This window comes from Cheilinus undulatus, linkage group 18, assembly GCF_018320785.1.
Source record: "Cheilinus undulatus linkage group 18, ASM1832078v1, whole genome shotgun sequence".
NCBI classification, from domain to species: domain Eukaryota; kingdom Metazoa; phylum Chordata; class Actinopteri; order Labriformes; family Labridae; genus Cheilinus; species Cheilinus undulatus.
In genome coordinates, this window is record NC_054882.1 from 31,693,541 (window position 1) to 31,716,403 (window position 22,863).

At 38.6% G+C, this 22,863-nt stretch overlaps 1 protein-coding gene across 1 annotated transcript in view; it reads right to left on the reverse strand.

The window, feature by feature from the left end:
• The window catches only part of babam2 (BRISC and BRCA1 A complex member 2), a 143,513-nt gene that overhangs the window by 108,020 nt on the left and 12,630 nt on the right, over positions 1 to 22,863 (reverse strand). The window contains exon 4 of the mRNA XM_041813525.1: positions 18,674 to 18,768. Coding sequence (XP_041669459.1) covers positions 18,674 to 18,768 — 95 coding nt within the window. The remainder of the gene's footprint in view (positions 1 to 18,673; positions 18,769 to 22,863) is intronic.

Sequence of the window (22,863 nt, forward strand, 5' to 3'; positions counted from 1 at the left end):
AAACATCAGGTGGTGTTGGAGAGGAGGACGTTTTTGTTCCTCTGTCTACCTTAAAAATCGGCACTACCACCACCATGTGCGCTCGTTGGAGCGAAACGAAGCTGGAACTGTTTCTAAAATAACGGGACTTTAGTGAAATATTTACCAACACAGTCTCCTCTGACCTCAGACAAACAACTTATAAATGCTGCGGATCAACCAGCTACATGACTCCTCTGGACAGTCTTGAACACAAACAGGTGAGCCAGTCTGTGCGCTGTGGAGAGAGTTAACTCCTCTCACCGCGAGCCTCAGCTGTGCAATATTATAACTCTTATTGATCATATTTGACATAGAATGAATGAAAAGTCAGTCCCTCCTCTTACAAACTTGTTCAATAAATATCACTGTTTATCAGAGGACAGAGAAAACACACCACAGACGTTCGCAGCACGAATGTGATTCTAGAATATACTCGTGTAGCTCCTGACGTGCAATGAAAGGCACTATTTTTCTTAAATAGCAGGCATGTATATTAAAATCTCACGTACCCCCTGGAGTGCCTTCACGTATACGTACCCCTATTTGAGAACCACTGATCCAAGCGTGTGCTGGCCATGGTTTTTGCTTGCGTCATGACAACGTCATGTTTCGGCCTAGTTATTTCAGTGATAAAAGTCTTTCGGCCGAAAACCGAAAATGCACTTTTGGGCCATTTTCGGCCAAAAGTTTTCAGTGGCCGAATTTTCAGTGCATCCCTAATTAAAACACTTTAGCCACTCATTCCACTCGTTGGTTGTAAAAACAACAGATAGCAACCGAACCTCTGCATTTGAATGTGCAGACTCTAATGCAATGTACAGCTTCATGTACAGCCCATTTTTCTTTTTGAAAACGCTCGAGCTCTGTAAGGTTGCACAGGAATCAGGCATGAACAACCCTTTTCAAGTCCAGCCACAAATTCTATGTTAGCTTGAGGTCTGGGCTTTGACTCGGCCACTCCAGAACATTCACCTTTTTGTCTTTAAAACATTTCTGTGTAGCTTTTGCTGTATGCTCTGGGTCATTGTCTTTCTGGAATATAAATCTCCTCACAAGTTGTAGTTCTCTTGCAGACTGAATCAGATTGTCCACCAGGATCTTCCGATATTTTGACACATTAATTTTACCCTATACCTCGACAAGCCTTGTGGGGCTGGCTGCTGAGAAGCATCCCCACAGCATGATGCTGCCAATTCCATGCTTTATAGCGCAGATGGTGTGTTTGTGGTGATGTGTTTGGTGTCTGCCAAACACAGCGTCTTGTTTGATGGCCAAAAAAGCATCACGGTGGTCTCATCAGACCGAAGAACTTTCTTCCACTTGACCATGGAGTCTCCCACTTGCCTTTTGACGAACTCTAGTCCCTTTTTTCTTTTCTTTCTTCAACAGTAACTTTCCTTCTCCCATCTCAGCTGTTGAAGGTCGTAACTCCTTCAGAGTAGTCATAGGTGTCTTGGTAGCCTCTCTCACTAGTCTCCGTTTTCCATGGTCAATAAGTTTGTGAGGATGGCCTGATCTAGGCAGATTTACACGTGTACCTTATTCCTCCATTTCTTGATGGTGAATTTAACTGAGCTCCGGTGGATGTTCAGTGCCTTAGAAATGTGTTTGTCTCCATCCCCTGACTTATACTTTCAATAACCTTTTCTCTGAGTTGTTTGGAGTGTTCTTTTGTTTTCATGGTGTAATGGTAGCCAGGAACACTGACTAACCTGTGGTGGACCTTCCAGACACAGGTGTCTTTATACTACAAACACTGTGGACACAGTCACTGTGCTGAGGTGATCCCCATTCCACTAATTGTGAGACTACTAGCACCAATTGGCTGAACCTCTGTTGAATTAGGTCAGTCACTTTAAAAGGGGGGAATATTAATGTAATTATTTATTTTACAATACATATTTTTGTTTGACATCGCTTTGTAGAAATCTGTTTTCACTTTGACACTTAAGATGTTTTGTTGTAAAAAAAAGGCAAGTTATATTGACCATGGTTGATTTATGAAATCAATAAAAGGGTAAAACATCCAGGGGGATGAATACTTTTTTTAGGCTCTGTATGCACCAAATTCAATTATCAATTAACTATTAAAAAAAAACATCTGGCTGAGAAAAAGTCAGTGGGATTTTATATTTAGGAACCACATTGTGTCTTTGCATGCACTCAGTAGCTGTTATGATATTTCAGTTCGGATCAAAGAAGTTGACTGACCTACTGACATGCAGAACCTAAAAACACTGCCATCCCTTCAGCTATGCTGCTATTGTGGCTAAAAACACAGTTGTGGTCAATAACAGGAAACTGCTCTGGTACATCTTGTGTTGTACTCAATGTTCTTACTTTGAGTTAACAAGGTAGTGCATGAAAGCTGCAGCACAGCATTGGTCGAACACCGAGGGAGAGAGAGAGATGGTAAAAAGCACCGAGCCAAAGAAGCAATGTCCATGTGTTGCAATGTTTATGCGTTTGTGTGTAGACATGCGAGTCTGTACAGACTCTTCACTGAATTGATTTTATCCGCTCTGCTGAAGGCAGTGTGTGCCAAAACAAATCTATGTGTTTTTTTTTCATGAATAGGATAAGCCCCGCGGAAAATGTACAGATTTGATACATGAAAAACAAAAGATGCAAAAGGCACAATTCAGGCTATTTGAGAGCAGAGATTGAACTCTTGAAGAAATGAAAAACATAACATGCAGTCTAGCTCATTCTCTGTGAAGGAACCACTGTCCTTAGGGCTCTATCCATGGGGGGTAGATCCCATGGTTTAAACAATACTACCTGGTTCAATTCAGACGTTGTAATCCAATTATTTTGCCACAAACTGGCTAAACATGTGTGAAATGTTTAAAATTGGCTGATGATAAAACCTGTCGCCTAATAAATAAACCACCGATTGCCTCCCTTTTTTGAAAAGCGTACAAAGCCATCTATAATCATATTACCTTAAGATTAAAGGATTTGATTTTATTTAAAATTAATGTTAAACACCGTATATTAAAAATATATCGGATTAGTATAAGAATTTAGTTTTCCTCTTATCACTGTGTCCAAGCCTATGATTATAACAGAGTCAAAATAACAAACAAATGCAGACAAAAACATAAATCAAAGCTTCCTCTTTGGAAACAGAACAACTGCTCTTTCTACCAACTGATTACTTTATCCTAATATGATGTTTTCAAATAAGACAGACATGCTTTGGTTGTGAAATGTAAGAAAAAGCTTGTTCTTAAAGAAAAACACTTACAACAACAAAAGGGTTTAACAAAGTAACCCGAAAGGACTAAGGCATATAAAACATTTAAATTAGTTTCATAAGATCCAAAATATAACATGCGAGCAGGCATGATGAATTTAAAAGAAACACGAAATCAAAGATTGGTTACTATTTGAGATCATCAGCTTGAGATCACAAGCAATACAAATATGAAGAGACGTGATGTTCCAAGGGAAAAAAAAAAATCACATCAGATTGAATGAAATTATAACTGTGTCTAGAAGACTATTATTTATTCAGGCCTGTTCACAGCAGCAGTGAGTAAACTGAATGTGAAGCTGGCTTACAGCTGGCTAACGTTAGCACCGTCCTCTTTGCCTGTCACGCCTCCAGTCACAGTGGCAAGTAAAGAAAAATAGTGTGACAGAATGATATGTGGCATACAAAAACTCAGTATGACTCCCATCATCAGTATTTCCCGCAGACCTTTAAGAATAGCCAGGTTACCAACTGAACGCCAAACACATATGTCAGTGTCACCAACTTGCAGCTTAGGCGTAATCTCTCCTCTTCAAGTTTGATTTCTGTAATAGCAGTGACAAAAAGCAAGTGTGCTCACTTTGCAAAGTGTCTTTATCAGCCGGTCCAGGCTCTGCCCTGCAGTGGATCAACTTGGTTTATACTAACTTTATTATCACTCTCCCCAGTCTCACAAAATGACCTGCATACATCACAATCTGATTGGCTAATTTTCATATGAGTACCAGCCAATCAACACTTAAGCCTGGGTGTCACTGATGCAGTTTGAGCATGGAGTTACTTTCTGTTTTCCTGCTGCTATTGTGTTGTGCTGTGCCATTTATTTTAAATCACTTTTTTCACATGCAATTTCACTGTTGCCACATTATATACATTTTGCATGCCATAATAAATGCATATCAGTTCCAAATAATGGTTATAGGTCTCACAAACTACTAAAAACCAGTATCAGTATTGTCCTTGAAAAAACAATATCAACCAACCCCTAATATTTACTATCAAAAAGGTTTGAAAATAGGTCTAAATCAACCTCAGCAGAGCATAAGGGTTAAAGAGAAAGACTAATATAAAACTTAATCATGTGTAGACTGTACTTTGGACAAAAAAAAAAAAAATCCTTCCTTTTACATCTTTATGTTCTTAGTTGTGCAAACTGGAGACTCACTGAAAACAACTTAGTCTTCCTTAAGCTCTCACTTTAAGGCCCATCCATACAGCAACCCCTTCTCTTTATTTCTGATACTAATGAGTGATATAGCAACTTCAGTAACAGACACATTCTAAAATTTGCTGATGATACAGTTATTGCTAGCCTTCTTCAGGGTCTGAGCAGGATCATGGGCCTGTTTTGGACAACTGTGGTCTGGTGTGATGAGTCTTAAGTTAAATGTGTCAAAAGCTAAAGATATTATTATTGATTTAAGAAGTAGGAAGACTGAGGTAGGGGTGTAACCTGCTAAGGTGAGCCTTGTTGGCTAAAATGAATCCGTAAACACTGGCTTATTTGTTATTGGCCAAAATCCAGTGCTGTGCATCCCTACTTCTTGAGATTTAGCATTCACAAGCAAGGGACAAACATGAGGCTCAATGACCTTGAACATTGACCTATGACCTCCAATATCTCATGGGTTCATCCTTGAATCAAAATGGACATTTGAACAAAGTTTGAAGAAAACCCCTCAAAGTGTTATTGAGGTATCTCGTTCACAGGAGAAATGATGGACAGACAACCTGAAAATACAATAACTGGCACAGGGGCATAAACCCTCAACAAAGTCAGTAGAATATATTCTCTCGCAAAGGTGGACATCCATTCCAAAAATCCATGGTACACCTGCAGAAATATTTCAGTTTGAAGCCTCCATGCCCTCGAGCCAATAATTGTAGTTATCATAGCAGTAGTATTATAATAATCCAAACAGTTTGGTCTGGTTAAACATGAAACACTTAAAATGTGAGACTTGTAACATATAACTTACTGACATTTGCGAGAAAGCAGGAAATATATTCAGCTCCACTCTAAATGAGTCCATATGTGTAAATATTTTTCTCGGGAGTAAGGTAAAAAAAAAAAAAATCATCAGGGACGGTGTTTTCCTTTAAGAACAAAATGTACACCTAAATTGGGCACTTCACACTGAATAGACCCAAGTTGACAGAATTATGTCTTCCTGTGCCATCCGTCTGTACCATCTTCGATCCAATATTTATCTTAGGCCAATGAGAGAGGGACTGGCATCTGAAAATGCAAGATAATTATATAGGCCAAGAGAAGATATTTGTTTTTACGTCTTAAATGTGATTTTTATAGATGCTGGCAACCTGATCCAATAAATCGCTGTAGACTTGAAAGTGTGAGGCATTAAAAAACTCCCAAGTATTAAATTAATCTCTGTTAGTCTCTAATTCAAGTGTGGGCTCACACCCTGTTTCGCCCCCGGAGAGTGCCAAGTCTAAGATCATGCTAAATTGCTCTTGTCATGTGTTTAAGACACTTGGCATTCTCAGCCCAGTGTTTTTTTTTCTCTGTGATCTGTGCTGTTTGTGTCCAACACAGTACAACTTGTTGACACAAATAGCACTTTTCTGACTACTTTTACTGTGGCTCAGAAAATGCTTCAGCCCAGCACCAAGGCTGAAATCCTGTCCAGTTTTTGTCCTGGCACTTGCGCCTTTTGTTGTCTCCCATCTATCAGATGGCGTTAAGAATCCTCAAGCTTCCTTCTACAAGCCGTCTCTGGTCACAAACAACCGTGTTGCTACTAAAAGCATTCCCAGACCTGCCAATAATAACTGTAATAAAAGCTGGAATGCATTATTCCCTAAAGTGGGAAGGAAGCAGGAGAAACGGTTGGTACACGATGCCTAGGTTGACATAATCTTTACTTTACGGGCCATCTGAGCTCCATTGTTAGAACAGTAACAGGGGACGAGCTGGGCAAGCAGATAGGAAGTGCTCACCAATGTATGGCATTCAGGATTACCAGGGGGTCCAGTGAAGTTGGAAATGTTTCCTTTTCCTTTGCAGGAGAGTGCTTGGATTGGCTTTAAACTCCATTTTTGTTGTGAGAGCCTTCCTGATTTCTAAATTATGAACAATGTCTCATTGTAAGAGACCAGAACTTCTCTGAGGGGTCTTAATTTGAAGAAACAAAGTGGGAAAATAAACAACTTCTCCAAATATATACCATAACATTTCATCTAAAAGAGCAGGAGAAATGCTGTCATTTCACATAAGATTAAAGATGGATGACACATGTAAGCCAGCTCCATCTGCACAAAAGTGAAGCATGAACACCCACCTGCAATGGATGCTAACATTTTCAATAGTGGAATCATTCAAACCAGAACGTGATCCCTCGAGATCAGCTGGTTGAGCCCTTTCACTACAGCGCTGTGAGAATAATCAAGTCTCAATTTCAATTCATCTTTAAGAGAATAAGAGGATCTACATCAAATGATCATCACACCACATGCCATGTGCTTGATTTTGTCCTGTGTGATAAATGGAGCACTTCGCCCCTTCCTGTAAAGCACAGTGTGTGCTCTGCCCATCAAGTTGATTCATAATTTGCAGTCACATGACCCTATGAAAGCCTGGGTGGCAAAAAAAAGCTTAGCAAAGCAGCAGCTACCATCAACGGCTCTGTATCGCTTCAGCCTGGGCATTTTAATCTCCATCTCTTCAAAACGACACATTTACATTATCTAACAACTGCAGAAAAATTTACATATTAATTTAAAATGTATATGCATTAACACGCATGTTTTTTCATTAGAAAAGTTATATTGCCAACTCTAGGCCTGGCATGCACACTACAGCGTTTTTTTTTTGCCATTTTTGAGGTCCCGTCTATACAGTGGTAATCAAAATGTTGTTATCAGGCCTGCCTCATGGCCTGCAGGGTGGTTGGTTGGTGTTTGACCACATCGGGGCAGATTCTTCAGGTGTAAAGTGCCCTAGCAGTTAAACATCACACTCTGCTGTGATCCGCTCTTGGCTACTCTGATCCCCTGCACAGTGATTCCTGGTCTCACCTTGCTTTTGTTTAGTTATTTCCTGTTAGTTTAGTTGCAACTTCATTTAGTTGTTACTCCTTTTTTTTCATATTGTCTTGTTTTTGTCATTTCTTTTCAGCCAGGTCATGACAAAATGGGGGCTCATCCGGGGTTTTTAAGAGGGATTATTTTTGTTTATATATGGGCTAAACTGTCTTTAAAGCTACAAGAAAAATATTCTATTGAAGTTTAGTAAAATGGTCATATTTGTAGATAAAGAATGTATATGCAGAACCAAACAGCATGCAGCAATCCCTTTAATAATAAAAAAATAGCAATATTCCTAATATAATTATGTTTGCAGACTAGCAACCACCGTCACACTGGAACGATGCAAAGTTGGTCTGCAGATCGTGGCTAACATTAGCAGTGCTAGCACTCCTGGCCTGAAACCTTTTTGCAGGTCAAAATGGGGCCTCTTCTGGTAAAATTAAATGGATTATCTTTGCGTATATGGGGGCTAAATTGCCTTTAAAGCTATAAAAACAAAATATTTCATTAATCTTTGTTAAAGCAGTCATAAGTTTAGATAGAGAATGCATGCAGAACCAAAAAGCAGCCAATAATCCCTCAGTTATGAAAACATCAGCCATGTTTCTTGGCTATTCCCATGTGATATCATGTTTTTGCTGACTAGCACCTAAAGTCACACTTGAATGGTGCAAAGTTGGTTTGCAAATTGTGGCTAATGTTAGCAGTGCTATCACAGATGGTCTTCAATCCTCTTTGCAGGTCAACGTCCACATTCATGAGCTGGATATTGCCCCTCAGTGCTTTGGTGATTTGTAAGTATGAACTGACACAGCCTCTAGACAACTGTGTCCCCATTTTCTAGATCGAAGTAATGCTAAACCATGCTGTTCCCAAGAAATGCTCTAGCAGTAGCTGAAGAGCATTGTAGTAGCAGGGCAGATGTCATTAAAAGTAACTACAGTGGCTACTAATAATGGGCAGCTGCATACAGTTTAAACAGAGCGTCTGGCTGGGAGCCTGAACTGACTACAAAAATGTTAATGAGTTTAACAAACTTGTAACATCCCAGGGTAACATCCCTAGGAAAATGTTTAGTTGATACCCTGTTTGTGCTAAATCTTAACTTGCTGCTCTGCTGAGTCTTCCAGAGCAGCAAATTTTTCTGATAAATGAATGTAAGTAAAGGGAACAGTGTCAAATGACAAAAATCCAAACAATGCTATGGAAAAAAATCCTGGAATTTCCACTGAGACTGTTTGTATTACAAGTCATACAGGTATGATGAGTGAAAACATAAAGAGATTGTATCTACTCAGGATGTAGGGGCATCACCCGAGGTTTAGGGACAGAGGCACACAGAACATAATTGAGATGCAAACAGTAGGGAAACTCCCAGAATGTTTAGTGGGTGCACTGCACGCTCCACTGGACAAGTCTAGACCAGACAAATCACACACAAGGCACAACAAAGGGGACAGAAAGGCAGACAAATAGTAGAATCAGGCAAGCATGCAGAGATGCAATTAAAATTAACTGTTATGTGTGACATACTTTTACCCCTATCTCACATTCTAATGGTATAAATCTGCAGCTCAGTCAAACAGAGCCCTCAAGCTTTTCATATCTGCAGCAGTTTTTTTTTCCAGCGTATAAAGAGTCTGATTTTGTTTGGCACAGACTTTAAATGAAGAGTTTTGTAATTATACTTCTCTTCTTTGTACTTTATACAAATCTATTCTTACTATTCACAAATAAAAAAGGAATTTATTCAGATACAAGTCAGTAATGAAAGCTACTCATGATATACAAATATACATTTGCTGCCGTTTCAGAGCTCCTCATATGGTTTACTTTACACAAGTACAGCTTTAACTAACTAAGCATACATGGGTGTGCAGGAAAAATGTCTACAACAAATTACAGAAGGGAGTGGACAGCAGAAGAATGTATGATTACAGAACAGCACCTCACAATTACAAAATTACCATTCCTACTCAAACGAGCAGAATACCCTTTCATAACCAGAAGAACTGTTCACGGGTTTGTAGGGTTTCATCATCATCAACTGAATACGGGAAGAAAAAAAGAACCATGTTGAGCAATAGCACATAATCTACGTCAGAGACTGAGTTCAGAAGTATTGCTCTCCACCTTTCCTGTCTCATCTTTTGTAACTTCATTTTTCCAAGCAGCCCATGACTGGACCAATATTGCTGATTTCCTGTTGCTGACCTTGCTGGGTCACTTCAAACTCCTCACCACTGGACTGATGCAATTTCACAAGATGAGCATGATTTTTTTTTTTGCCCACAGAAATACTAATTAATGAGAAAGATCTGCCAATATCAATCATTGATTTTGCCAGATGAAGCAAAAAGTCATCCTTATTCAGCCAGGGACATGCTTTATTTTACTTTGTTCAACAGAACTGTAACAAGAATCCAACTATGTTACACAATGTGATGATTCATTCATGACAAGTTTTCATTTATGTAAATTCAGTCACACGGTTATTCATTTTGTATGAAGCCTGGTTATTACTTGCAACAACTAACAAACTAATTAAGGTCCCAAATACAGCCCCAATTAAAAAAAAAAAGTTAGGGCACTGGGTAAAATTAAGCGACTTAACAATCCAAATGACAACTAGCCACTATCCAGACTACTCAGTCTCTCAAAAATCCTAGAGTCATTCGTTAACAAACTCAAAACATTCCTGTCTAATCATTCCTTTTTACACTATCATCCATCTGGTTTTAGAGTTATGCAATGCTTAGCACCATCTCTGCTGCAACCTGGATTAATTATGACGGTGTCCCTTTCATGGATAAGAAGAGGCAGTGTGCAGCTGCTTTTATGAATTTATCAAAAACATCTCATACAGTTGATAACAATCTCCTCATTCAGAGACTTTTTAATATTGGGTTTGACTCAGATACTTGTGACTGGTTTTCTCATTATCATTTTAATAGATCACAGTGTGTAAGGGCTGAAAATATTCAATTACAGTTTTTATTTTTAAGAAAAGGTGAACCATAAGGATTAGTTCTGGACCCTACTTTATCTATACTCTACTGTAGATTAATATTTCTATAGCCTCCTTAACGGACTGTAATGTTCATCTTTATGCAGTAATATTATTTTACATTGTTCTGCTGATTCTGCAAGCTGGCAATAGAGAAACTGCAGTGCTTTAATCAATCTTCAATATGCTTGTTTTACTCTTGAAAATTTTCTCATTGCAAGATAAACCAAATTTATGAACTTTTCCAAAGGTAGAGACAGAGATTTAAACGTCCTTCAGCTATTCACATTTAATGGTAACAGTATTGAAAGGGTATCATAAATATCTTGGTTGATGATGAATCATTTACATTTAAACAATCGAAAATCTTACAGGTAAACTTTACCAGAAACTCGGGTTTCTGTGCATACACAAATGTAATTTCCCCCCAGACTGAAGGAAAATTTTAGTTGAGGCTACTTTTCTGTCCATACTTGATTATGGTGGTATCGTCAACAGACATGCTGCTACTTCCATACTCAAGCCTCTGTTTTAGAGATGCACACAGTTAAATAAGCGGGAGCAAGATTTATGTTTCAGTTCAACTAATAAACAATAATTTTTATAAACACGGGCTTGAAATCCCAGTCTATAATGCTCTTTTGAACTGTAATTAACCTCCAGCTACTAGAGGCCGCTGCAGCTTCAATTAATGCCAGCTGACTTCCTGTGTGAGCTTTCCCCAGCACTTCACTGGAAGTAACTATGAGAAGCTTAGCAGTTAGCGTGTCGTAGGATCAGTGAGTATGACAGTTTTTTAAGTAATAAATGGAAATAAAGTGGTATGCAGACTTTTAAGGGTTGGACTCATGTATAGCTACTGAACCGAAGTGAAAAGAGGCCACATATCAAAGCACGCTATTAATCTGCAAAGAGGAACGAAGGCTGGCAGAGCTAGCTGCTAATGTTAGCCACGCTGTACAGTGTATACCAGGCTCATATTATACCTGCAGACACAATGACCCTGTGAGGAATTTAGCTGTTTTGTAAGTCTTTTCTCCTTTTAAGACTAGCCGGTTGAACACAATTTTAATGAGCGCTTAGCTGAATGGGGAAATAGGCACCTTGGAACATTCCTACTCTATTTATCATTCTGCTCTTAGATTCATAACCTTACACTCATCACTTTACTCTGTATAACAAAGCTGGTTTGACTTCTCTAGCACAAAGGCGTGTTAAACACCTGCATCTTTCTATCTATTAATCTCTGCATAGACAGACACCATCTTACATAACATGGATGCTGAACTGGACCACTGGACATTACCAAACTAGCTCTACTGACTGTTTAATGCTACAGGACCTGAGGGTCCTCAGGTCCTGTAGCATTTATTAGGAAAATGTGCACTAAACTTTTGCACTCCTAAAATGTGGAACAATTTACAACATAGTCTTATACTGGAGTCTGAGTTTAAGTAATTCCATAGGTTACGTCAAGGTAGCTACGCCCACTGCTTTAACCGTCAGTTGAATGAATTACAAATCCTTTTTAGTCATCCACGCCTTTCTAGAGTTTACAATAACTTAGTTCCCATGGTAAAATCAACATTGCATGTTCAGTACTATTTAAAGCTTTAACTACAGTCTCTACATCTTTGCCACAATTAAGTAAAAGGCACCTTTTAGCAAGCAACTGGAGCCAATTAAATGTGAAGGTTAGACAGCTATAAATGTGTCAGAGTGGTCAAGTGATCATAAGAGGTAAGAGAGCAATCAGCGGTCAATTTAAGATTTATTTCCATACTGAAAAAGGAAAAATGCCTCCCCCGCTACCAAAAATAGACCCATTAGACTGTCTGATGATTTTCCACAGCTGTAACTGAATTAGATCCATGAAGCTAGCATGAGCCTTGAGTGACCTGCTTAAAACAAAGATGAGGGGAACAGCCCTGGTGGCCAATTAGCCCATGGTCTGGATGATATTCAGCAAACAATGCCTTTGACAATGAACCCTTGCACCCATAAATGAGATGATGCAGTGAACCTCAATAAATCTGAGGCAGACTTTGCTCATACTGTATTTCATGGCTCATGGAACGGTTCTGCTGTAAAAGATTTGTGGGACGTGGGGCCTCTTATTTAGTAGCAGTACTTAGGTCTTTTTTATCCTCCATGTGTAGTGGCTTTAAATGTTGAAAAGGCCTTTCATAACAGTCACTTGTGGATAAGATGGATTGATGTCTTTATTACTGCAGCTTAGGTGTTTTTAATGTTAGAGAACCAACATAACCACAGAACTTTTGGGGCAAGGATGAATAGTTTATATTGTGGTTGTTACATGGAGAAGTGCTGGTTAAAACTGGGTTTTATAAAGTTTTCTAAAACAAGATTGCATAAAAACTGCCTAACATACTTAAATGCTGCCTGACAAAACCGACACAAAGTCAAAGTGCCCCCTAGGAGTTTTAATTAGCTAAAATAAATAATATAAAATCAAATAAATTGTTGTAGGGGGCGCACAGATAGCCTAGCAGTCTAAGGCTACCCATGTACGTGGAGGGCACGGATTCGTATCCAGCCTGTGGCCCTTTACTGCATGTCTGTCCCCACTCTCTCTCCCATTTCCTACTCTATCCGCTGCCTTTCTCTATAGAATCCCAAAACATAAATCTTGAAAAAAAAAAAAATATATATATATATAATAATTTGTGGTAAAGAGAATGCAGATTGAGGCTAGCTTGTTTCTCAGTTACAACTTAAAAAACGAGAGCCACTGCCTTGTGCTGATATGCTTCTGTGAGGTACAGTTATAATTTTGTTGACAAAAACTATGGCTAAAAATGTAAGTTGACAACCTTGTTCCATAAAGATCACTAGACTAAGACAAGTTAAAAATAGATCTGCGATGACAACAACTTTGACAAAAAGGAAGTTTAGTTTTTGTCAGTGAGACTAAAATTTAATTTAGTTTTTGTTGAGATATTCAAAATCCATGATATTTCTTCAATGTGGTTAAATCTGTCAAACCTGAGCATATCTGTAGCGCAGTGAATATGTTTCAAGTGGAGGTTCCAGTCGCTGGTTAATCAGTATTCCAGGCTACCATTACACCATGAAGACAAAAAAACAATCCAAGCAACACAGAGGAAAGGTTATTGAAAAGTGTAAGTCAGGGGATGAATACAAAAAATTCTACGGTACTGAACTTCCCCTCAAGTTCAGTTTAATCCCTCATCAAGAAAGAGAAGGTATATGGCACATGAGTAAATTTACTTGGATCAGGTCGTCCTCACAAACTGAGTGACTATGCAAGAATGAGACTACTGAGAGAGGCTACGAAGAAACCTATGATTACATCGAAGGAGTTATGAGTTTTAGCAGCTGAGATGGGAAAGACTGGAAAAGAGAAAGCTACTGTTGAAGAAAAACTTGTTAAATCTCAACTAGAGTTCACCATGGGAGACTCCCTGGTCAAGTGGAAGAAAGTTCTTTGGTCTGATGAGACCAAAATGGTATGTTTTGGCCATCAGACAAGATGCTATGTTTGGCGGACAGTAAACACTGCACATCCCCACAAACACACCATCTGCACTGTAAAGCACAGTGGGGGCAGCATCATGCTGTGGGGATGCTTCTTGGCAGCTGCCCTGAAAGGCTTGTAAAGGTAGAGAGTAAAATGAAAGCGACAAAATAGGAAGATCCTGGAGGATAATGTTATTCAGTCTGCAAGAGAACTACAGCTTAGGAGAAGATTTATTTGCTGCTAGTTTAGTTTATTCAATCATAATACAACACCAAACATTTTGCACAGTATAGACATTTCAAACACATCTCCTCTTCATACCTTTTATAGCTTTTTGTACAATAAATTTACAAACACCTCTGAGATTATACGCACTCTCCTGAATTGAGTCAGGGAGCGTTCTTGACTTTGCTCTGAACATCATTTGCATGATTTTATAATAAAACAAATCATAAAATTTCATAAAATTTCATAACATGAGAATTTAGAAAAAGTGGATGTAGTGTTGTTATTGAATTTATGGTCGTTTTGAAAGATTTATTTTCCGGCAAGACAGTGACCTGAAGTATACAGTGAAAGCTACACAGAAACGGTTTAAAGACCAGACCTCAATCAAATCAAGAATTTGGGGCTAGACTTGAAAGGGTCTGTTCAAGCCCTATCCCAGTGCAACCTAAAAGAGCTTGAGCTGTTTTGCAAAGAAGAATGGAGAAAAATTGCAGTGTCCAGATGTGCAAGCCTGACTGAGACCCAGACCTAGACCTGTGATGTGATTGCAGCCAAAGAGGCATCTACTAAATTCTGACCTAAAGAGGGTAAATATTCATATGGTCACTTATTTCACATAACATATTTTTATTTAATTTACAATACTTTGTAGAAATCGGTTTTCTCTTTGACTTTGAATATGATTTATTTGTATTTTTGTCAAAAAGCCAAATTATATTGACCATGATTGATTTATAAAATCAAGAAATGGGTAAAAAGTCCAAGGTAAATTCTTTTTAAAGGTACTGTAGGCAGTCTGTTTAATGTTTTATATTTGGAGCTTTATACATACGGATCACCAGCAAGGTAGTGCAAAATCTCATTTTGATGTGGATCAAAAATAAAAGTTCAAAAGCTTTTAAAATTCAAATAAAAGAATCTGCCAAAAATGTTGTCTCTGCCCTTGTTTTCATGGATAGACATGTGCTGAAGTGACAAGACTCTGAGGGATTAAAAGATCCAACTTGTCTAAAAGTAAGACTTTGACCACCGATAATGGTCCATGAAAGGTTGACCGTTTCTTCTGAGGAAGAATGACATTTTGATCTAAACAGAAACATGGATAACTAACTCACTCCAGGCCTGTTGACAGCAGGGAAAAACACAAGGCTAAACCAAGATGTTAATGATACCCTTGGCCTGCTGTAAACAAGAGTAATGTGTTGCTGAGACATCAAGAATTCAACCAGCCACTGACAGAGGACCTAAAATTAACTTAATGTTTACACCCACTCGATAACACAAAGTAGGAACATATTGCTTGAGAGGGCCTGAATTGACTCCTCATGGACTTTAAGCACTATAAAAGTCCAGACCCTAATGATAATTCTATTTCTTGTCATAATAAGCAGAATCTAATCATTTCAATGAAGGTAGATTACAAGATGAAGTGTAAGTCACCAAAAAGGATTCTGCATATACCTGGACAACTGTTATAACAGGATTCTTTGTAATTTCACATGTCTGGGCTGATGGTAAAACTTTACCAGGGGGGATTTTGGGGGAACTGTAAGGAATTGCTGGGAATTCAGGGTTTTAAAGAGTTAGAGGGGGCTGTACTTACTGCAAATGTACAGGAAAGGGAGTGAGTAGGAGAGGGGGATCTCAGTGCAGAGAGACAGACGAAGGAGGATTATGAAAGCAGGAACAGCAAAACACAGCAGGAATACAAGTGAGAAAAATAAACAAGCGATAGGCTGCCAAGCACTGGCTCAGCAGAGGTACTTCCCCTTATGTGCACAGCTGGATTTGTGAGACGGTGAGCAATACTACCCGCTCTACTCCCAGACTCTGACACAAGCAGGGGAATTTAGCTTCTCTGTGTTAGACGGCTTCAAAAATAGCCCTGGATAACTGTAAAGTAGTCACTAGACATCAACAGTCAGAGATGCAGCGTTGATCTAAAGACCTAATAATCTAATTTCCAGTCACAGTTGTCAAGGTCATTTAGTTATTTTTTAAATAAACTAAGAAGTCATCTGCCTACATTGTGGCCACTACATAAAAAGATCAGACTTGGATTCTCAACAATCTAAGTCATGTTGAAGCAGATACCACTAAAGGTTAGGAGGCACATGTTTAGCCAGCTACAAATTTAAAGTCAGCACCTTTGTCACACCAGAATTCCTAGTCTGTTAAGCTCTTGTCTATATTTTTGTTGGTTCAGGCTCACATTCTTGGTCAAATGCTCTAACAAAAGCCACTTTACAACAATCACCTAAGGCTGAGAACTCCACAACCATATTATAGCTAGCAGGAGTGCAAAGTAACCATCCACATGCCCACAGTCAGTCTGCGCCACCACCAGGGGTCGGTGCACCATGGCTGCCTTCTTTGCCTGCTGCCTGCTGCACACTGCACCTGGCCATCATTTCTTTCCCTTCAGGTGGAAAGTCCACAGAGTGACAGCTTCATGCTCGGGTTAAACCCAGCCAGGCCCCATGGAGAGAAGCCTGGCCACCAGACGCCAGCGAGCTCCCTCTAACAGGTCTGGTTCCAGGGTGTGGCCTGGTATCCCACATCCGGGCAAAGTGTAAGAATAACCTGATTTGCAGATTCATAGTGGTTGTTTTGAATCACTCTTTGTCTGGGTCATCTCCTGGGGCCAACACAGCTCCTGGGTTCCTCAAGCCATCAAGGGGGAGTAGTGAAGAAGGAGCTGAGCTGAAAGTCAAAGCTGTCAAATTATTGGTGGATCTACCACCCAAACCTCATCTATGGTCAGGAACTCTGGGTAATGACCAAAAGTATTAGCTGGTAGATACAAGTGGCCGAAATGAGTTTCCTCCAGAGGGTGACTGGGCTTTTAGCCTTAGAGATAGGGTGAGGAGTTCAGACATCCGGAGGGAACTCAGAGTAGCGCCAGTTCAGCTTGGTCAGGCATCTGATCAGATACCTCCTGCCTTTGGAGGTATTCCAGGCATGTCCAGCTGGAAGGAGACCTCGTGGAAGACCGAGAATGTGCTAGAGGGATAATATGTCCTGTCTCATACGAGAATGCCTGTGGGTCCTCAGAAGGAGATGGAAAATGTCGCTGGGGAGAAGAATGTCTACGTTGACTTGCTCAGGCTGCTGCAACCCTGACCAGGCCCCAGATAAGCAGAAGATGGATGGACAGAGGAGTGCAAAGCCTTGATTATGAAAAATAGGGATAGATTTCCATATATAATTTCACATCTGTTTGAAAGCATATTCTAATTGCATTTAGCCGAATAGTCTAAGTAAGCATATTACGTAAACCTACTTCACACTGGAGCAGTGCAAAGTTGCTTTACATAATATGGCTAATGCTAGCTGTGCTAGTACCGTCTGCCTTCAGTTCCCTTTGCAAGTCAATCTCCACATTTCCGTGCTGAATATGCCATTCAGCTTTGGGTACAACCTGACACAACCTTGGGACAACTCTATTCCCATTTTCTAGATCAAAATTGTGCTAAACTGCCCTGTTCCTATGAGATGCTAGCTGTGCTATCACTCCACTGTTGTTTACAATGGAATAAAAAGCATTTTGGCAGTGAGGCAGTAGTCATTAAGAACAGCTACACTGGCTACGAGTGGCGGGCAGCTGCATTATAGATTAGACAGAGCATTTGATTAGGATTGTTGCCTTGAACTGAGAAAAAAATATGTAAAATGACTTGTAATTCTGGTGCCTACTATCAAGAGATGAGACTTTAACCAATTAGCTGGCTTTGGGGGAGCCCAAAAAACAGACTAAGACTTACATACAGGTGAAACTTAGAACTTGTAATATTACAGAATGTAAACTGAAATACAAGTTGGAAGTTTAGTGATGATAATGTGCTTCAACTTTCACCAGTTGTTTGTCTATGCTTCTGTACACAAACAACTGATTAAAGTGTCATAAAGCTTTTTTCTCTACTGAGCTTATTTTCAACAGTAATCCAAAAACCTGTTGAAAAAAATGAAGGCTTTGTTTGATGGAACCCACATGGTGCAAACTCCTGGGTTGGCCTACCAAAATATGTCATCCCTGCAGCTCTCTATGTCAATCACTGCTCGTCAGGGGCTGTGCATTATCTCTATTACAGGGCAGGTTAAAGGACACTTTCAACAAAAGTAGTTTTGACTTTTGTTATAATGTTGAGACTTGTTTGCCTGTGAATCATGGCATCACAGAGATGATCATACTTACAGATAACCAATGAGTCAAAACAGAAATGTTGGCATCATGAAATACAGCCGATTATTACAACACTTTCAGACATTAAAGACATCACACCCATAATGGCTGCAGTTTGCTTACACAAAGGATGTTGGTGGCACTGACTCAACTCCCTCTGGCTACTCGGATCAGTGACGTTGCGACAAGGAATTTGATGCATTTGTCTGACATTTATGATCATGCGACATGGCAAAACAGAAAAGAATGACAAGATCGAGCTTTAACAAGTAGGATGACCAAACACAAACTGAGTAGTGTCTTTGTTTTCTTGTGCTCACCGTGGCATAAACTATACTAAGAACACAATACATTAGTGTTTTAATCTCTTCTAGAAAAAATTGTGGCTCTCCAATGAATGCATGCATGAGCTTAAATACTTACTGGTAGTTCTGAAGGTTCAGGCAGAAACTCAGCATCTTCTCCAAAAATGAAATCTGGTGGCAATTCTGGATAGCGTGCATTGAATATGATGTCCCCTAAGACAAAAAAATAAAGACAACAGCGAATAATAATAAACTTATTGATTAAGATGTCAAATTATACTAATTTACTTGCATTCCTGAACAGAAAATTTCTTTGAGATAAGATAAGATAAAATATACTTTATTGTCCTAGAGGGGAAATTTGCCTTTGGCAGTAGTGCAACATACACAGCTCAAAACATACACTGATGTGCAAACATCAAGATTTAAGAATAAAATACAGAGTCTGCAATACTATATAAGGTGCCTAAGAGCATCCATCATCATAAGAGTTCATACAATAAATACTGACAATTCCAACTTCCATACTACAAGAAAAACACTGAATATACATGCAATAAAAGGACATTGCACACTACCAGATGGTCTACCTACCACACAGTGTTCACATGCAAGCAGGTGCCAGGAAGGTATAACACTTATGAATACACAAGACTGGTGACATCTAGTTTTAGTTGTTGAATGTTATGCTTGATTAATTTCTGACTTCTCAGAGAAGCCCAGTGAGCCGGCTCAAATTAGGGTATAAAAAGGTGAATTCAGTTTGAAAGTCCTCATTCCTGCATTGTAACAAATTGCTGTAAAATTACTGCCAAAATCAACCAGTATTATACCGTTTTCAATTGAAACAGCATACTACTGTAGAACACAATGCATTCTGGGAAGTAATTTTGAAAATCATGCTGTTTTCCATGAAGTACAGCATTTTACTGTGAATGACACTGAATAACCTTAATTAACACAGGAAAAGCTAAAAACATATAGGAGAGTACTGTATTTATGAAGGAAACATGCTACACATGAGCCAACTCTGGAGTTTATTTTCAAGATCATCCACAATACTCCTGCTCATCATGGTAAGATAAAATGCATTTTCTCTTTAAGGGGTTTTTGCTTACTGTGGTCATATTTTCACAGGCATTGCTTGGAGATAATAAAGATTTCTGTTTACCAAAGTTAAGCTAGCTTAAGCTTCCTCATTCTGTCCTTCAGACTTGTAGGAATAGACTGGCTTACAGAAGTAAAGTTTTTTTTTTTTTTTTTTTAAGAAAATTGATAAAAAGCATTTTTTTAAGTACTTCAAATGAGTAAATAATCACTTATTTTTTGTACAGTTGCAATTTTATCATAGGATGTTAGTACTCATAATGTCAATTTTAAAGTCTGTCACTGCAGGATTTATAACAGTGGATATGTTGGCATATTAGTTAAATTAGTTAGTTAGTTAGTGAGTTAAGCTAGCTCTGCTTTATTAGTGCAGTAGAAATATTCCTGACTTTGTTTATGCTATATTATCATATTTAAATTAAACTAAAATAATCATGTTTCCGTTTCAGCAATTTTAACCTTCATTAGATTTGCAGTAAAAAATACTGAGACTCTCAGCCCGCCTCTGACTCCTCATCAGCTATCATGTTTCTATGTAGTTTCAATAAATAAACATACTGAATGGAGTTAATCACAAGCTTTTAAGGTTTCTCTGTGTAACAGGAGAACATGAATGATCTTTAATGTTAAGGCAGTAAGTTCACTTTATAGGAAGCTTATAAAAAGTTACAGACTACTAGAGCTTGAAATAACTTACAAACATCGATAAACTTCGTCTAAATTTCCCCAAAATGGGGTTAAGAAAAGTTCAGACATTTTTAAAATCTGTTGGTGGGGTAATAATGCTCGACTTTGCTGCTGCAGCACACAGCACCTGTGGTTATTAATAGCCATAATGTTAACATTTCTCATCACTGATCTACACACAGAAAGAAGAATTAATACCGTGGATCACATTACAGCCAGCAGTGCACTTAAACACTTTGACTTTAGAGAGGACCACAACTGCTGTGCCAGCGTCATGCCAGCACGAGTTTAAAAACACTACTATAGCTCTGAGCTCTTTTATCATTTGCCAAATTGAAATGAAATTGTTAGCAGGATTTAATTTATCATGTTAAAGCATCTTCACACACTGGCAGTGGTGCTGCTGGTGGAGAGGGACACATATTTTTAAGGCCTTTATTTAAAAACCTGCACTCATCACATGGCACCGTCCTAATGACGGTAATTGAAGCAATACTGTGGCCATTTTCTAATACCCCAGTATACGGAATTACTGTATTACTGCCCATTCCTACTTTCCACCCCTGGTACTTTTAATTAAAAAATGAGTTAATGATTGTTCCTGAGAAACTGGGTACTTCTTCTGTTTAGTCAAGGTAATCTGCAGCAGAAACAGTCTGACATCATCTTCATTTAGTCAGACTCAAATCTGACATGCAATGGCTTGTTGAAGAACTGTTTGTTCTTTTCAGTGTCTGTTTAAAAAGCCCTATGATATGCAGACATAGAGCTCTGGGGTCTTTCAATTTAATTACCTACAGTAATAAGCAAACTTGACATTTACTGAAGCCACCCAAACCATGACAAGCAGGTCTGTCTTTTAGCTGCTCAAGGATTTTTATTCCAAAACATCTAAAGCCAAAATAAGAACAACTTTGAGTTATAGTTTTCTTAAAATTAGAAAAATCCTTTGCTTGCAGTAGGTATTATGTGTGCAGAAGAGACAAAAAAATCAAAGTACAGACAGTCAAATGACCCTCCCTGCTCTAGGTATCAGACATCGTAACGTGATCACGTAATGCCTCGGCTGGTTCACAATGTTCTTTATTATGTTACACAATTCTATTTATGTGCTTCAGGATTATTTTGTTCTGCTTTTTGTCATTTCAGCAACAGAAAGATAGACAAACTTCTACAAATGGAAGTTTGTTTCATCCAGTAAACAGGGAAACTGATAGATTTGCTGTGTATGTATTATAAAAGAGTCTGAATACATGGGATTTCTTAGACTGGTGTCTACACCAACCTTGAAGGGACACTGACAGAACACTAAGCAGTAGAGCTGTCAAAAAAATGATGTTTTAGTTATGGTTAATCACTGTGAATCATCATAATGATGAAATTCCTGCCAGCACCCTGATTTGGGAATGAAATGAAGCAAAAGAGATGTACTGTATGATGCTGAATTTTGGATTGATTATTTAAGTCATTGTTGCACTGCTGCACTGCTTCCAGTGTGGCCTGAAACCATGACTTAGAGGTAGAAGACAACTTTAAAGTTCTTATTCTGTCAAATGCACTGTCTAACACTATTATGCATTAAGGAATATGCAGGAGTGCATGTACAAAATGACAAACTGACATCCAGTAAGGTATATGATGCCATTTACACTTTTCAGGTGTTCATGCTTAGTTGCTTATTCCATGCAAATAATCCAGTTAAGGTCAACAAAATATTAAGCAATTTTCTGAAGAGACTGCTCTTTTTTTTTTAATACTTTTACTTTAAATTTTAAGAGAGATTGAGCACTGGTAGCTGCAAACAAAGCACTGATGCAGAGAAATCTGATGTTATTTTCTGATTGTTTGACAGCGCCAAATGTTCTTCAGAATTGAGAAGCACGTCAAAACAAATGTGCAGGTAGGTGCAGGATTTTTTCCTTGCTAAGGCAAAACTAAGTCCCATTCCTTTCCGCATGCAGTGTGTCTCTGCTTCACCCTCTGTTACAGTATCTACCGCAGCTGAAGTGTTTTATGCAAACAATTGGCAAAATCCTGTGTTTAATTAAGTCCCTTAAGAATCTCATTTAAATGTGCACATTAATGTCAGCATCTTTTGATTTTAAAAAAGACAAATAAATCTGATTGACAAGAACTGTGACAATGTTTATAATAAAAAGTTTCTGAAACTTTACAAGTAAAGGTGCGTCATGACTTGTGGATTTACTTTCACCTTGTTAGTAAATGAACGTGGTGCTGTCAGAAAAAAATATGTTTGAAGATTACACTGGAACAAATCGGTCCTTGTAACCCTCTGAGCCCTCTGCTATTTCTTTAACCACTGTGTCTCGCCTGGACTTTTTGTCTTAAAAGCTCAACCCTGCTGTGCAAATTCAAGCTCTAAACATCCTTGTTTTTTTTAGAACAACCTGGGCTTTAAGAATACATATATTCTGCAGCAATGTCACTTGAATTTTCAAAAGGTTATGGGACTAAAAATACAAAACAAAATAACTAAACAGAAATTAAAACTCA